Raw genomic sequence first — 13120 nt, 5'->3', positions numbered from 1 at the left:
TTTGTTAAGCATCTCATTTGTTCATGAAAATGAATATTAACTGATTTATTTATAATTTTTGTTAACGAACCAATGAATTTTATGGTTATTCATATTTGATTTAGTTTAAATAATTGTTAAAGTAGTTCATACATTTTATATTATTGCATTTGTTAATTATTTAGAGAAATAACATGAGCAATTGTAAATGAAAAGTTCTATGAGATTGAATAGTTGTATTTTGAATTAAATTTCATGCATGTTTATGATGATGGTTATGAAAAAAATTGTTGTTTTTCATTATGTCATATTTTTATGTTTGATATGTGATGTTTATTGATATATTTAGCATAGGCTTGTTTCTATACATGACCTAGGAAGTTATTCTTGGTAGTTAACTGACTATGCAAAACTCTTGTTAAAAGGGTTCTAAAAGTATTTTGAATCGAACTCGAGACTTTTCGCATATGAAGTGAGAATCATACCATTAGACCAAATGCCATGTATTTGAAGATTTTGGCATATTACCTGAAGTGAATATTGCATATAATTATTTGAAAATTATATTTATTAACTTAGTAGCATTATAGACTTCACATTAATTTAGACATTTTCAGTAGTAAAAATCACAATAGTACTTATATGTGGATACAAAGTAAAAACAATGATAGCAAAATTATCAATTTGTTACAACTTAGTACAATTGAAACGCATGTTAAAGTAAACCAAAAGTTTACTGATATAAATGCATTTACTACTTGGCGTGATCAGTTAGACCATCCTGGATCATATATGATGCGAAAATTAATTGAGAATTCATATGTATATTCATTAAAGAACCAGAAGATTCTTTAATTTAAAAATTATTATTTGTTGCTTGTTCTCAATGAAAATTGATTGTTAGAAACTCAATAGCTAAAGTTTTAATGTCTTACATTTCTAAAATGAATATGGGCTCATTCATTCACCATGTGGATGGTTTTTATATTATATGATTTTGGTAGATTTGTCTACAAAATAATTGCGTATGTGTTATCAACTTGCAACCTGTTGTTTGGAAGATTGCTTGCTTAAATAATTAATTTCAAATTATGCAATTAAAACAATTCATCTTGCTAATATTAATGTCTCAGTCTTTTATTGATTGAGTTTGAAAAAATTTTGTGCACATAATGGTTTAGAGAAATTATTAATTGAACAACTCTGATTAATGTCTAAACCACTACTTATAAGAACTAAACTTCCTATTTCAACATGAGATTATGTTGATTTATGTGTTGTACGTATCAAGCCAATAAGTTACAAATACTCCCCATTACAATTGGTTTTTTTATCAAGAGTTAAATATTTCTCATCTTTGAATTTTTGTATGTGCGTATATATTTCAATTGCTATACCACAACGCACAAAGATAAGTGAATTCTCAAAGAAAGTTGAGAATATATATTAATTACAAGTCTCTTTGTATTATTAAATGTTTTGAATGCATTGAAGATTCAATTATGATATGATTTGTGATTATAATTTTGATTCGATAGTTTTCCTAACATTCGGGGGAGAATAATTTGAACCAGAAGTTCAACAAGGATAACTCATTACAAGTTAACTGTTAGATGTATTTACAAACTTAATGAGAATAACAAAGTTAATATTTTATTTTGAATTAAAGTCCTAGTCGGACAATCAGTTAGAATAAATAATAGATTGATCGGTTCCAAAAATGAAAATTTTTCTAGATGGTCATATAGTGGAGGTGGGTGCTCCAGAAGAGAATCAGGACATAACTAATAAGTAAAACTCCAGAATAAATTCAGGTACCTGAAATTGAATTTTAAAATAATGAAAATAAGATATTTCGGTAAATTATGTCAATTCGAGAAAATGTGGAACCGAATAATAAAAGTGGTCGACAATAATTTTGCATGCAATATTATTATTGAAATAATGAAATAAAAGGAGAATGTTGAATAAATCTATTGAGAAATATAGATATGGAATAAATTGATCAAAATAGAAAGAAGCAACTCAAGTACAATTAAATTCGTGGAGTTTTTGAACCATAAGTCCAAATATCTAAATGTATAAAACCAATAAGGGTACAAATGAAGTAGTTTTGCGAAAGCGAAATAAAAATATGAAGTTTTTCGATAAGTCTTGGCATTGATTATGAAAAGATATAATATTCTTTTGTGGTGGATGCAATAACATTTAGATATATTATTTTGACAATTCATAAAAGATTTAACTTGTGTCGTTATTGTTATAACCTTTTATGAACTACTATATATTAAAGTTTATATTAAAATAAGGATTTAAGATGCTAGAAGCATATTGAAATTCTCGGGAAATTGTTCATTTATATGAATTGAAATAATTTAAACATATGTAGTAAATAGTAGCTGAAGGATTATAAAATGATCCAAATTACATATTTGTGTTTTTATAGAAGAATTACGATTAAAGTTTACTATGATTATTGTTAACACTCCTGAAGTGATCAAAATATATTTCCCTCCAAATTCTTTCCTCATTCATGACTTTCAAAAGAATGGTGATATAAATGTTTAACAAATACATTCAAATAGTTATTTGAAAGACTAGTATTTAAGATTGAATAAGTAAAATAAGAGAAAGTATGTGATGTTTACGCATTGTACTCTTTTTTGATGTACTTTAAATCCTAATAATTATTAAAAGTAAATATCTACTTTATTTATATTTCTTATACCTATAAATAAACATTTTAGAGAAACTTTGTAAATATTCCGATTGTTCATACTCTCACTCTTTTACTCTCCCATTTCTCACTCTTTTACTCTCCCATTTTTTTTGTTCTCACTTTGTCTATTTGTTATTTAATTATCTTAACATTTTTTTACTGTTTACATTATAGTAATATATAATATTACTATAAATTTAATTTTTATGTATTATAAATTACATAATAAAAAATATAACAAACTTAAAATTGACACGGTCAATCCAAGCCTTGAATATTTAAACCTAAGCCTAACTCATATTTCATACGAGCATAATTCTAAAAACATTTAAATGAGAATGTTTGAGATGTTAACTTGACTGACGCCATATGCAAGAAATTACTTTACTTCAAACAAAGTAAAAATTTTAGTGAAAAAAAACCCAAATATAATAGAAAACAATGAAGTTATTTAGCACCCTCTTCCAAAAGCAATCTAATATCATACATTTAGCATGGAACTGAAAGTAATGTGAACACTTTATTTTCTAGTTTTGATGGTATTTTCCAAATAAATAAAAATGATCACATATCAAGCGGTCCAAACACATTTGGATCATCGGACTGTGCATCCCCTAAAAACGAGTCTATGTTCCGTCTCGTTTGTTCTCTCACGATAGGGAAGTTCCAAAATGAATCCGATTTCTCGAAGAATATGTAAAACACAACTGCCGACGCCAAAAATAGTCCTAAAAGCAGCAAATAGATCTGCCACTCTGCACACACATACACAAAAGATATATCATTCTTGTATTCTTTTTATATTTTTCACATTCATCTGAGGATTATGTTTACTTCAGCTTTTCAGGTTTCTTGAACTACCCGTACCAGATACTCGGACCTGAGTTAAGAGTAAAGTAATTTGAGAGGGAGAGGAAGAGATGGATACCTTTCCAGTCGGCAGGGACGTTTAGTTTTGTTACCATTCCTCCCCACTGACTAGAAGTTGTAAGTACAACCCTGCAACAAAGCAACAATGACGGAAATCAAGCAGCTGAACCCGGTATTATATTATTGGAGGAACTATCTCAGCAATCTTTGATAGTTAAGTAAATTTTGGAGATATAATCCGTAAATCAATGGCAAGTCTAGTTGGTCAAATATATGTACATCATTACGGAGTGGAAAAGCAAATAAGGTTAAAATTAAAGCGGACGGAATAAATTAAAAGGGACCATATTGATTATCAAATTGAATCTTTAAAAATTTGGAACGAGTCCTTGGTCGAATGGTGTGTACATGGAATGGAGAATGACATGTTTAGGGTTCATACTTCATACACCTATTTCAGTTATCTATACTATAATGCATGGTAACAACAATAAGCTAGTATGCAAATAAATTGGTTTCAAATTTAACCTACATCCACAAAAAATAATAATAACAAAAAGAAGAAAATAACTATAAAAGAACTGCAAAAGTACGCGAATTGAATCCGTAATAATATTTGTTGAACGAATGCCAAAAGTTCATTTAGATAAGGTTAGAATTGTAATCCACAGAGGAGATTAGGGACTGCCAACAATGATAATGGGGTTTGTTGAATACCAAGAGATGGCAAAGCACAATTGATATTTACCAACCTCATGTTGTCGGGAACACAGCAAAACCAGGATTTAGAATTCATTGCTTTCAAGAAAGATCCACGTAGACGTGTGAAAATTAAGTAAAAACAACATAAACAGTATCCTTCGGCACCATTTAAACCATTTCTCAGGTTATCATTATGATAATAGCAATCAGGTTATCTTTGTTTAATGCGATCCACTAAATCTGGAAAAGGTCAAGGGCTCCATGATCCTTTAAGTTCGATCACATGACTAAAGCGATCTCAAAATGCTACTTGGAAAAACCTAAATACCAGAAAATTTGCCTTGGAAATGATTAGCCAAAGTAGTACTTGTTTCATTGAAACTTACCTTTGACTAGGGCAGAACTCTAGTGATGCAATGGATGTACCCAAGTGTAGCCTCTTGTTCCAATGGCTGATCTCCATCTTCTTTACTTCAACCACACAGATGTCTCCATCTTTGCTTCCCCTACAATAGAAACAGTTGAGCATATTCATTAAAGGAACATATACACTGACAAGTAATATAAATGTAATTAATTCTCCAAAACTTTCCCAAACATAATATACCAGTCCTAGGCACATGGCCTATATTCTCAGACTCAGGGTCCATTCAATTTTTCCAAGTTTTTCCATGTATTTGGAGGATCCTTATATGGGAGTACTCTAAGAAAAATGAAGAGTCGGAGCAACATAAATCCTGACTATTCCGCCCTTCCCTCTTTCTCCAACTCTTCATTCATTTTCATCTGTCCCTACTCGATTCTCTTCATGAGAACCCAGCCAAGTAATAACAAATACACAGATGACATGTATATCAAGTATTGACACACAGACACGTCTACACCACACAATTCACGCCTTCAGCTACAATATAACCATGGAAATAGAGCTCTTAAATACATAAAACTGTTTCCAGCACAAATTTCTGCAGTGAGAAAAACATGAATCGGGAATAAATTTGAAAATAAATACCATTAAGAGATTGACATTTTCAAACAGTCAAACCAAAAGCAAAGATGTACATTTTGTTATTTCCAAACATGAACCTTTGATAGAAGCCGAAAATCCATAAGGCAAAGCTGAATACTTACAGAGCAAGATATTTTCCATCCAGGCTAACAGACATAACAGAAGCAGGCTTTCCGAGTAATCTTTTATGCCCAATTTTATTCCACGTGCTTATGTCATAAACTGCAGTAACTGCTTTATCACCTTCCAAAAGACAGCATAGAACTTTCATAAAAGTGAAACATTAACAGAAGGTAAATTGTTTACAAGAAACAAAACATGCATACCCCTTTGAACAGTGCAAAACAAAAATGGTTTTGTCCCATCCTTGGAGAACCGACATAATTCAATCTTTTCATCCTACAAGATGAGGCATTACCAAAAAAATTGTCAGGAAGACTGAAAGCTGCAGTGTTAGACAAGAAACTGCTTGGTTAAAGAAATGGTACCGAGTTGCGAGCTAAAGTCATCAAAGGAACACCATCTTCTGTCTTCCATATTCTTGCAGAACCATCAGTTGATGTTGAAGCTAAGAACTCAGAATCTAGGCTAGATTATGACAAACAAATCAGACCAAATTCAAAAGTTAGGTTGGAAACCAAATTGAGTTTAATCAATTTAGGAAAATATACTTTATGATTCATGTATTTACCAAAAGCCATAGATGAACAAAAAGATGTTCAGACCATTTTCAAATGGTTATTTGATAATTGATGAGCAAATAAGTCTTATAACACTTATCTTGTCAATAACATTTCTATAGGGTAATTAGATTATTGCATTTTAAAAAGAAACAGAAACTTAAATAATTTAAGATTGTATGAAAAATAATGAGCAAAAAATATTTTCTGCATGATTGCATACAGATAGGCTCGATTGTTACCTAAAATCCATATCTTGAAAGGATTTATGCGCTCTTACTTCATCTACAATGATGCGTAGAGTTGGCCATTCCAAGATTCTAAGCCGTCCATCCTATTGTTAATCAATATTAGAAGATAACAACATGAAAAAAAAACCCACAAAGTATTGATTAAATTCCTAGCAACTACTTACCACCCCACCAGCAGCAAATCTAGAACCATCAACACTGAAAGCTAGGCATTTTTGCGGGCCCGCATCTAGGAGAGGAGGTAATTCTTTGGTAGACAGCTGTAAATGTGTTTCTTGACCATACAACTCAAACAACCTGCATATTACAAGAAATATCTCATTCTATAAGAACATTATGCCTGAAAATTATAGCCATAATAATCATCAATCTGAAAATTTTCAAAACTTCCCCTGTTTCCCTGGTCACAATGCATAAAAGCAATTGTTCAACTCCTCTTCTACCCAACACTCCCCAGTCCCCAGTTAAATACATGCATATATATATATGTATGTATGTATCTCACTTTTTTCCATCCAACAGCTCCAAAGCCAAAAAGGGAAACCTTGTGCAAGCTATATGATGACTATGCTCAAGATGGAAAAATCCCATACTCCCACGCATCTCTCCATGACCTTACTTAAACTAATAAAAACAGAGAGAGATGCAAAGCAGAAGTTCCCCAAAAGGCCAAAACATACAACAAAACCACTAGTCACAGACTTAATCAGCAAATTCTCATACACAACTTGCCCAACCTCAGACATGATTTCAATCTCATAAACAGATTAAACAAAATTTCTTATAACTTCAATAAAACAGCATCCTAATATTCATCAAGAAGCATTTTGTAGTAATATTAATTAATACTTACAAAAATTGACTACTCGCAAGTTTTTGAGCTATGGCAATAAACAAGTAAAAAAACCAGTGAAATAAAAAGAAAAGAAAAAACTTACTTGCAGCCTCCATTAGTGGTAGAGCAAACAAAACAATCTCCACTTGGGTGCACTGCAATGGTTATTGGATCACCATCACTTTCTTCAAGCTCATGCCTAGCCTAATATTACAAATGTAAATATATAAACATCAAGTCCAACTAACTAATATAAAAAAATAAATCAAATAACATAAACCAGACAATGACCCTTATTGTAGTTATACAAAAACAATGCTTCCCTTTTTAGAAAAAATATAAAAGAACTCTAAACTATTCCACTTTTCTCAAGTAAGGGTATAGCTTTATTGTATCAAAATAATTTATCTTCAAGGTATAAAATTAAAAGTCAAGCACTAATTTGGTGCAACAATAAAGTTATTTTAGCCTAGAAAATTATACAACAATGAAGTATGAAAGTAAATTTTCTTCTACAATGAAGAAAACAAGAAAAACCCATGAAACTTGTTTCTTCAACTAAAATAAATTTAATAATAATAATAAATAAATAAATAAATAACCATCTCCCCTTTAAAATTGGAGGGAGAATTGCCACAGTCATCCAAAAAAACCCTGAAAACGACAACCTCGTTTGCTTAAAAGAATAAAAACCCTACTTCCCGAAAGCCAAAAATGGAAACCCCAATTCCATAATTTAAAAAAGAAAAAGCAAACTTTTTTATTTTTTGATAACTTACCAATGGAGATGAAGAGAGAGAAGTGGTGTTGGGATCAAAAGAGAAAATCTCAATAACTGAAGAAGAAGAAGAAGTGGGTCGGGTCATTATCCGGGCCAAGACAACCCAATTGACGTTTTCGGGGCGACGGATCCATGACCCACACGAGACGGACCCACCTGCTTCACCTTCCATTGAAGAAGTAAGAGATGATTGAAATGAAAGATATTTTTAGTTTTAGATATTTAGAATTTTGCTGGGTTTTGGAACGGTTGAAGAAGAAATCTATAAAAAGTAGGAGTCTTTGGGAAAGAAAATATAGTAGGGTGGGAGCAGGACAAAGCGAGAGAGGCACAAGGCTAACAAAGCGTGTCTGGTTGTGGATTTTGGGGGGTGGATCCCACAGAAGGGTATTTTGGAAGCACCGCCTCGCCTGTTTTACCAACATAAACAAAAGTCAACTCCGTTTTGAGATTTTGGTTTTGGATATGCGAATCATCCCATATGATTCTGCCCAATTGGTGAACAATGTTTTCTTTTTTTCTTTTCTTTTTTTAAACAAGGTTGGTTTTCTCTGTTTTTTTATTATTATCAATTTTTAAATATTTATTTATTTAAATTAGAATAATCAATCAAATCAATTAAATCAATAAACATACTTTTTATTAATTTAATAGTTGGTCTGATTTTAGAAAAATATTTTTTTAAACAACTTTTACGGGTTATATTTATTAAATTTAATTATAAAAATAAGGTTTGATATATAATTTGACATTTTTTTTATTGTGGTATATGTATTTCATAAAAAATTTACATTTTGGTATTCAATTTTAGTTTTAAAATTAATTTTATAAAAGTTAATGGCTAATAGTGTTATATTTGAATTTTTATTATTTTGTTAATAGAATAGATTTAGTGTTAATTGTGAATTCATTTAATTTATATTTGTTTTTTTTTGTTAAATGCATTCTAATAGTAGTGATTTTTTTAGAGGGATTTTAGGTTGATTTAATAAAAGTTAATTACTAATATTATTAATAATTATAAATTTTTATCATCTTTAAAATATAAATTAAACACTAAAAAATTAATATAATTACCTTCACATATCGAAATGTATAATTTTTTTATCAAATACAAGTATCACAAAAAGGATTAAAAGACATTAATACCATATTAAATATGATGACAAATTTGAATATTAAATAAAATGTTAAACCTTAAAAAAAAAGTAAAATCTTAGACATCAAATTGAAAATTAGATAAATAATAATTTTCTATTCGACATTTGATAACAAGATTAATTTATAATTTGTTAAACGAAGAAAATAAAATTGACATTATTGAGTAAGTGCAAGTACGAAAATTTTATCGGGTTTGAACAAAGCATGCTCCAATAATGTAAACAGAATATTAAGATGATCACCTATCACATCAATTGACTAAAATGGTAATGAAATAGTACAATTTTCCATTGGTTGTAGTCCAAATGTATTTCCACATCCTCCCTCAATACGATTGTAAGTTTTGGTTGGGTGAGAAAACATTAGAGCAAAATCAAGACTGATAGTTAAAAGTACAAAAAAAAAAGTTTTAAGGGTTTAATTAATTTTTTTTACGGTAAAGTCATCATGACTTTTATTAGAAGTATAATTGAGTGAATTAATTAAATTTATTTTAATCAATTAGTTAAATAATATTTTGGGAATAGAAAATTAATTATTAGGTTAGATAACTTATATGAGTTGATTTGAGGTCCAAATAACATATATAATTATACTCAATACATAAAACAGGTGTAATACTCCATTTAATACATTATGGGTGCAAATCCTAGTCCCAAAAGAGGGTAACACTGGGTGGCATCGCCCAGTTTATATAGTCCTAGTGGGACTATGTATTTTCTATTAAAATAATATTATTTTATCCTCTCTTATTCAACTAGATCTCATGTTTTTTCTCTATAAATAAAGACCATGAGTTAGGTCAAAATATATCATAGTAAGTGTTGTTACATTTTATAGTGATATTTATTCTATAAATAAATTATATTTTTCGAGAGATCAACCTAAGTTTCTAGTTTATATAGAGAAATTGATATTCCTAATAGATTATCAATAACTTTTCATTGTGTGAAATAGGTTTAGTGTAATTAGAGCTCACTCTTTAAGCAAACTAAGGGTATGAGAATAGCAGAGTGTTGAATTTAGTGCCTAAATGTAGTTTTTTTCTTCTAAGTACACTCGTAGTTTTTTCGAATAGATTGTTTAATAAAACAAATTCATTAATTACATTAATATACTTTGTATAATTGTCCTCACATGGTTTTTGCACGCAAAGCAAAATGGAAGCAAATAGATAAGGAACCGAAAGACAACTAATACTAATCAGTATTACGCGGTCGGATCGTAGTATGAAAAACAACTTGTATTAGTAGATGAACCTAAACATATCCGTAGTCTAATAAAAAATGAGTAAACCGATTGAAAGACTAATATGTCATCTATCAAGTCCAATTGGAGAGATGTCTTATCTTGGGCATCTGAGTGGATGACTCCCAAAAGATATAGACATAGATGTGACTGACTGGACTGATAGTGCATAAGACAGGACCCAAGTAGAATAGATCCTGAATCCGTTTATAGATTTTTTTCACCTGTGACATTCATAGTGTGACATACCTAAATCCCAAGTGGATGGCGGACTATGTATGTATGACTCGTACACTTTGATGTAAGTAAAAAACTAAGTTCAAATAAATAAGGAATCAAAAGTTGGTGCATTGGGTGTACGACTTTTGTAGTATGTAGCATCATTCATAATAGTGGAATTTATAGTCCAAAATATGGGTAAATGATATCCTTTCATTGGAATTACATAGTTGATGAAAAGTAAACGTGGCCACGGGTCGTCCGTCTTTGTGATGGATGACTTGATTACTATTTGATAGTGATTGACTTTTCATAAGAGAATATATAATGGTTATCATGATATAAAACAAAATCATATTTGGAGAACAAATATTATCCCAAAAAGATTAAGGACATCCTATAAGGGCAACACACTAATGACAATGTAATGGGACGAGCATTAATTAGTTACTTTCGTAATGGTATGTCGTTGGGGAGAGCTCAGTCATGATACTATAGTGGAATGACTTTGTGAGTAAATAAGTTTATAATTAATAAGCGAAAAATCAGAACTTAATTATAAATCATTTGAGAATCATCTAAGCCTCAATACATATGTCCAATAGGTCCCTTCGATAGCTCGTTGAAAACAAAAATGAATTGCGTGTTTGAATAAAAATGAACGGAGTGAATAGAAAAAGAGAAATGAGAACATTCATAAATTATTTTGGTTTTCTCTGAAATAGAGAAATGGAATCATTTGGAAATGAATGTGGGTCTCCAAAAATGAAAATGGAAATTTGTAATCCTGTATAGGATTACTTAAAAAATGATAGAAGAATGAGTTTATGTTTTTGGACTATTTTGAAGCCTGAAAATGAAAATAAATCATTCGGCCATAGTGAATATGTTGAGTTGTGACATATTGAACGAATTTTCTCGAAATTTTATCGGGAGTAAAATTGTCAAAATTTTATTGGGATAAATTGGGGTGAGAAAATTATTTAATATGTAGATATTAAAGTTTATTTGGAAAATAGAAAAACTAAATCGGGTTGGATCATATTATAGAGTACTGGGTCAAAAAGGCCTAAGAGTACTCGTAATGAGACCCGATGTAAAAGTGACCCAAAACCCCTCATATAACATGAAAGGGGCAACAACCCTAGTAGAAATACAAGGGTGAGTCTTTCACCCCTCTCCTTCTCTAAGTAGGATGTTGTTTTTCTATTTAAAATAAATCTCTACAACTCTACAATGATTCTACCTTCTCTTCCTATAAATAAATGACATCGGTAGAGCTATTGAGACAACTTTTGAGAGATTATTATTCTGTCAAAAAATAGAGAGGATTTATTCTCAATTTTTAAATATATATTTCCAAAATAACAATTCTACCGGTTTCTATTAAAGAAGAGAGAATTTCTATTTTTACCCCAAAATGAAAACTTTTTCGAGTTTTGTATTTTGATTCAATTAGTTCTAGCCACACTTGAAATAGTTCGTGGTACAAGAATAACTATGAAGATTATTTGGTTGAAAACCAAAAACATCAAGTGTAACACCATACACCCGACTCAATCATCGAGTCCGAGTAACAGGATGTCAAATTCGTGGTCGAAGCGATTACGATCAATTTATTTCAAGTTGAAGCCATTGTAAGATTTAATTCAATCAAACAAAGATTAATCACAATAATAAACCATTTACGAGATTTATACACGTTCATAAAAGCTCCAAGAACTAATTTGAGGTTGAACATGAACCAAACATCCATCATATGATACCAAATTCAACAGGAGCATTCACTTAATAACAAACTTGTAACACCCCAAAATAGGCTTAAGAGTTCTAGGGTATTTTAGGAATTTTAGCCTTAGAGTGTTCAAAATTTTGCGACATGATATATCAGTAATGTTTTCAATTATGGTTTTTATAAAATTAAATCAATTTCTGATAATAAGTTCTAAATACCTTTAATTTTGCAAAAAGGATTGATTTGTAAAATAGTCAAAACTTAGAGTTTTTATAAAATAATTTAACCAGATTTTAAAAATTCAAGCTAAAAACCTCATTCTCCAAATTATTTCACGTCAAAATAACCCCCAAAACTAGTGTATGTCGTCCCTTGTTCTCTCTTGCTATTTCAATCAATTTTGAACTCCAAATCCTAATTCCTTTTGATTTCTATGATCTCTTAAGTTACAAACCTCTATAAAAAGACCAAGAAAAACACCCAAAAACACTATAGTTTCCTCCATTGTCGAGCTTTCAAGTTTTTCGGGTTTTTGATCTAACGCTTGGATTTTCGTCGTCTAAGGTAATGATTCAACTTTTAAATAGTTTTAAATATTATTTAGTCTTTAAAACTAAGTCTTTAGCCATTAAAGCGCATGTTTTAAATAAAAGTTGAAATTTTTATCGTTAATGGTAGATTTTGGGATTTTGGATAAAAACATGGTTTCAAAATGTTTTTCAATTAGTTTTGATGCAATAAAAAGGTTTCTAAACTTACTTTGAAGTTTCGTTAAAGATTTATTGAGTTTTAATGAAATTTTTAAAAAATAGTCATAAAACATGTCGAAAAAGTCGATACTATGAATTGAGTATTTATTATAGTTTAAAGGTTAGGAATTAGTCGTAGGTGAATTATAAGATGAACGGAGTTGGTTATAGGCGAAAGATTA

The 13120-nt window shown here is 30.1% G+C and overlaps 1 protein-coding gene across 1 annotated transcript; it reads right to left on the bottom strand.

The window, feature by feature from the left end:
* Positions 1 to 3127: 3127 nt before the first annotated feature.
* LOC107960314 (SEC12-like protein 1) lies at positions 3128 to 8198 on the bottom strand. The gene is made up of 10 exons (XM_016896634.2): positions 7825 to 8198; positions 7149 to 7249; positions 6375 to 6507; positions 6202 to 6293; positions 5768 to 5867; positions 5606 to 5678; positions 5402 to 5522; positions 4657 to 4776; positions 3627 to 3697; positions 3128 to 3453 (listed from the first exon to the last, which is right to left on the bottom strand). The coding sequence occupies exons 1-10, from the start codon at positions 7996 to 7998 to the stop codon at positions 3263 to 3265; spliced, it is 1176 nt and encodes a 391-aa protein (XP_016752123.1). The 5' UTR covers positions 7999 to 8198; the 3' UTR covers positions 3128 to 3262.
* Positions 8199 to 13120: the final 4922 nt, after the last annotated feature.

This window comes from Gossypium hirsutum, chromosome A01 (genome assembly GCF_007990345.1).
Source record: "Gossypium hirsutum isolate 1008001.06 chromosome A01, Gossypium_hirsutum_v2.1, whole genome shotgun sequence".
NCBI lineage: Eukaryota > Viridiplantae > Streptophyta > Magnoliopsida > Malvales > Malvaceae > Gossypium > Gossypium hirsutum.
Note: the sequence above shows the minus strand (reverse complement) of the source record. Positions and strands in the feature narration are given on the sequence as shown.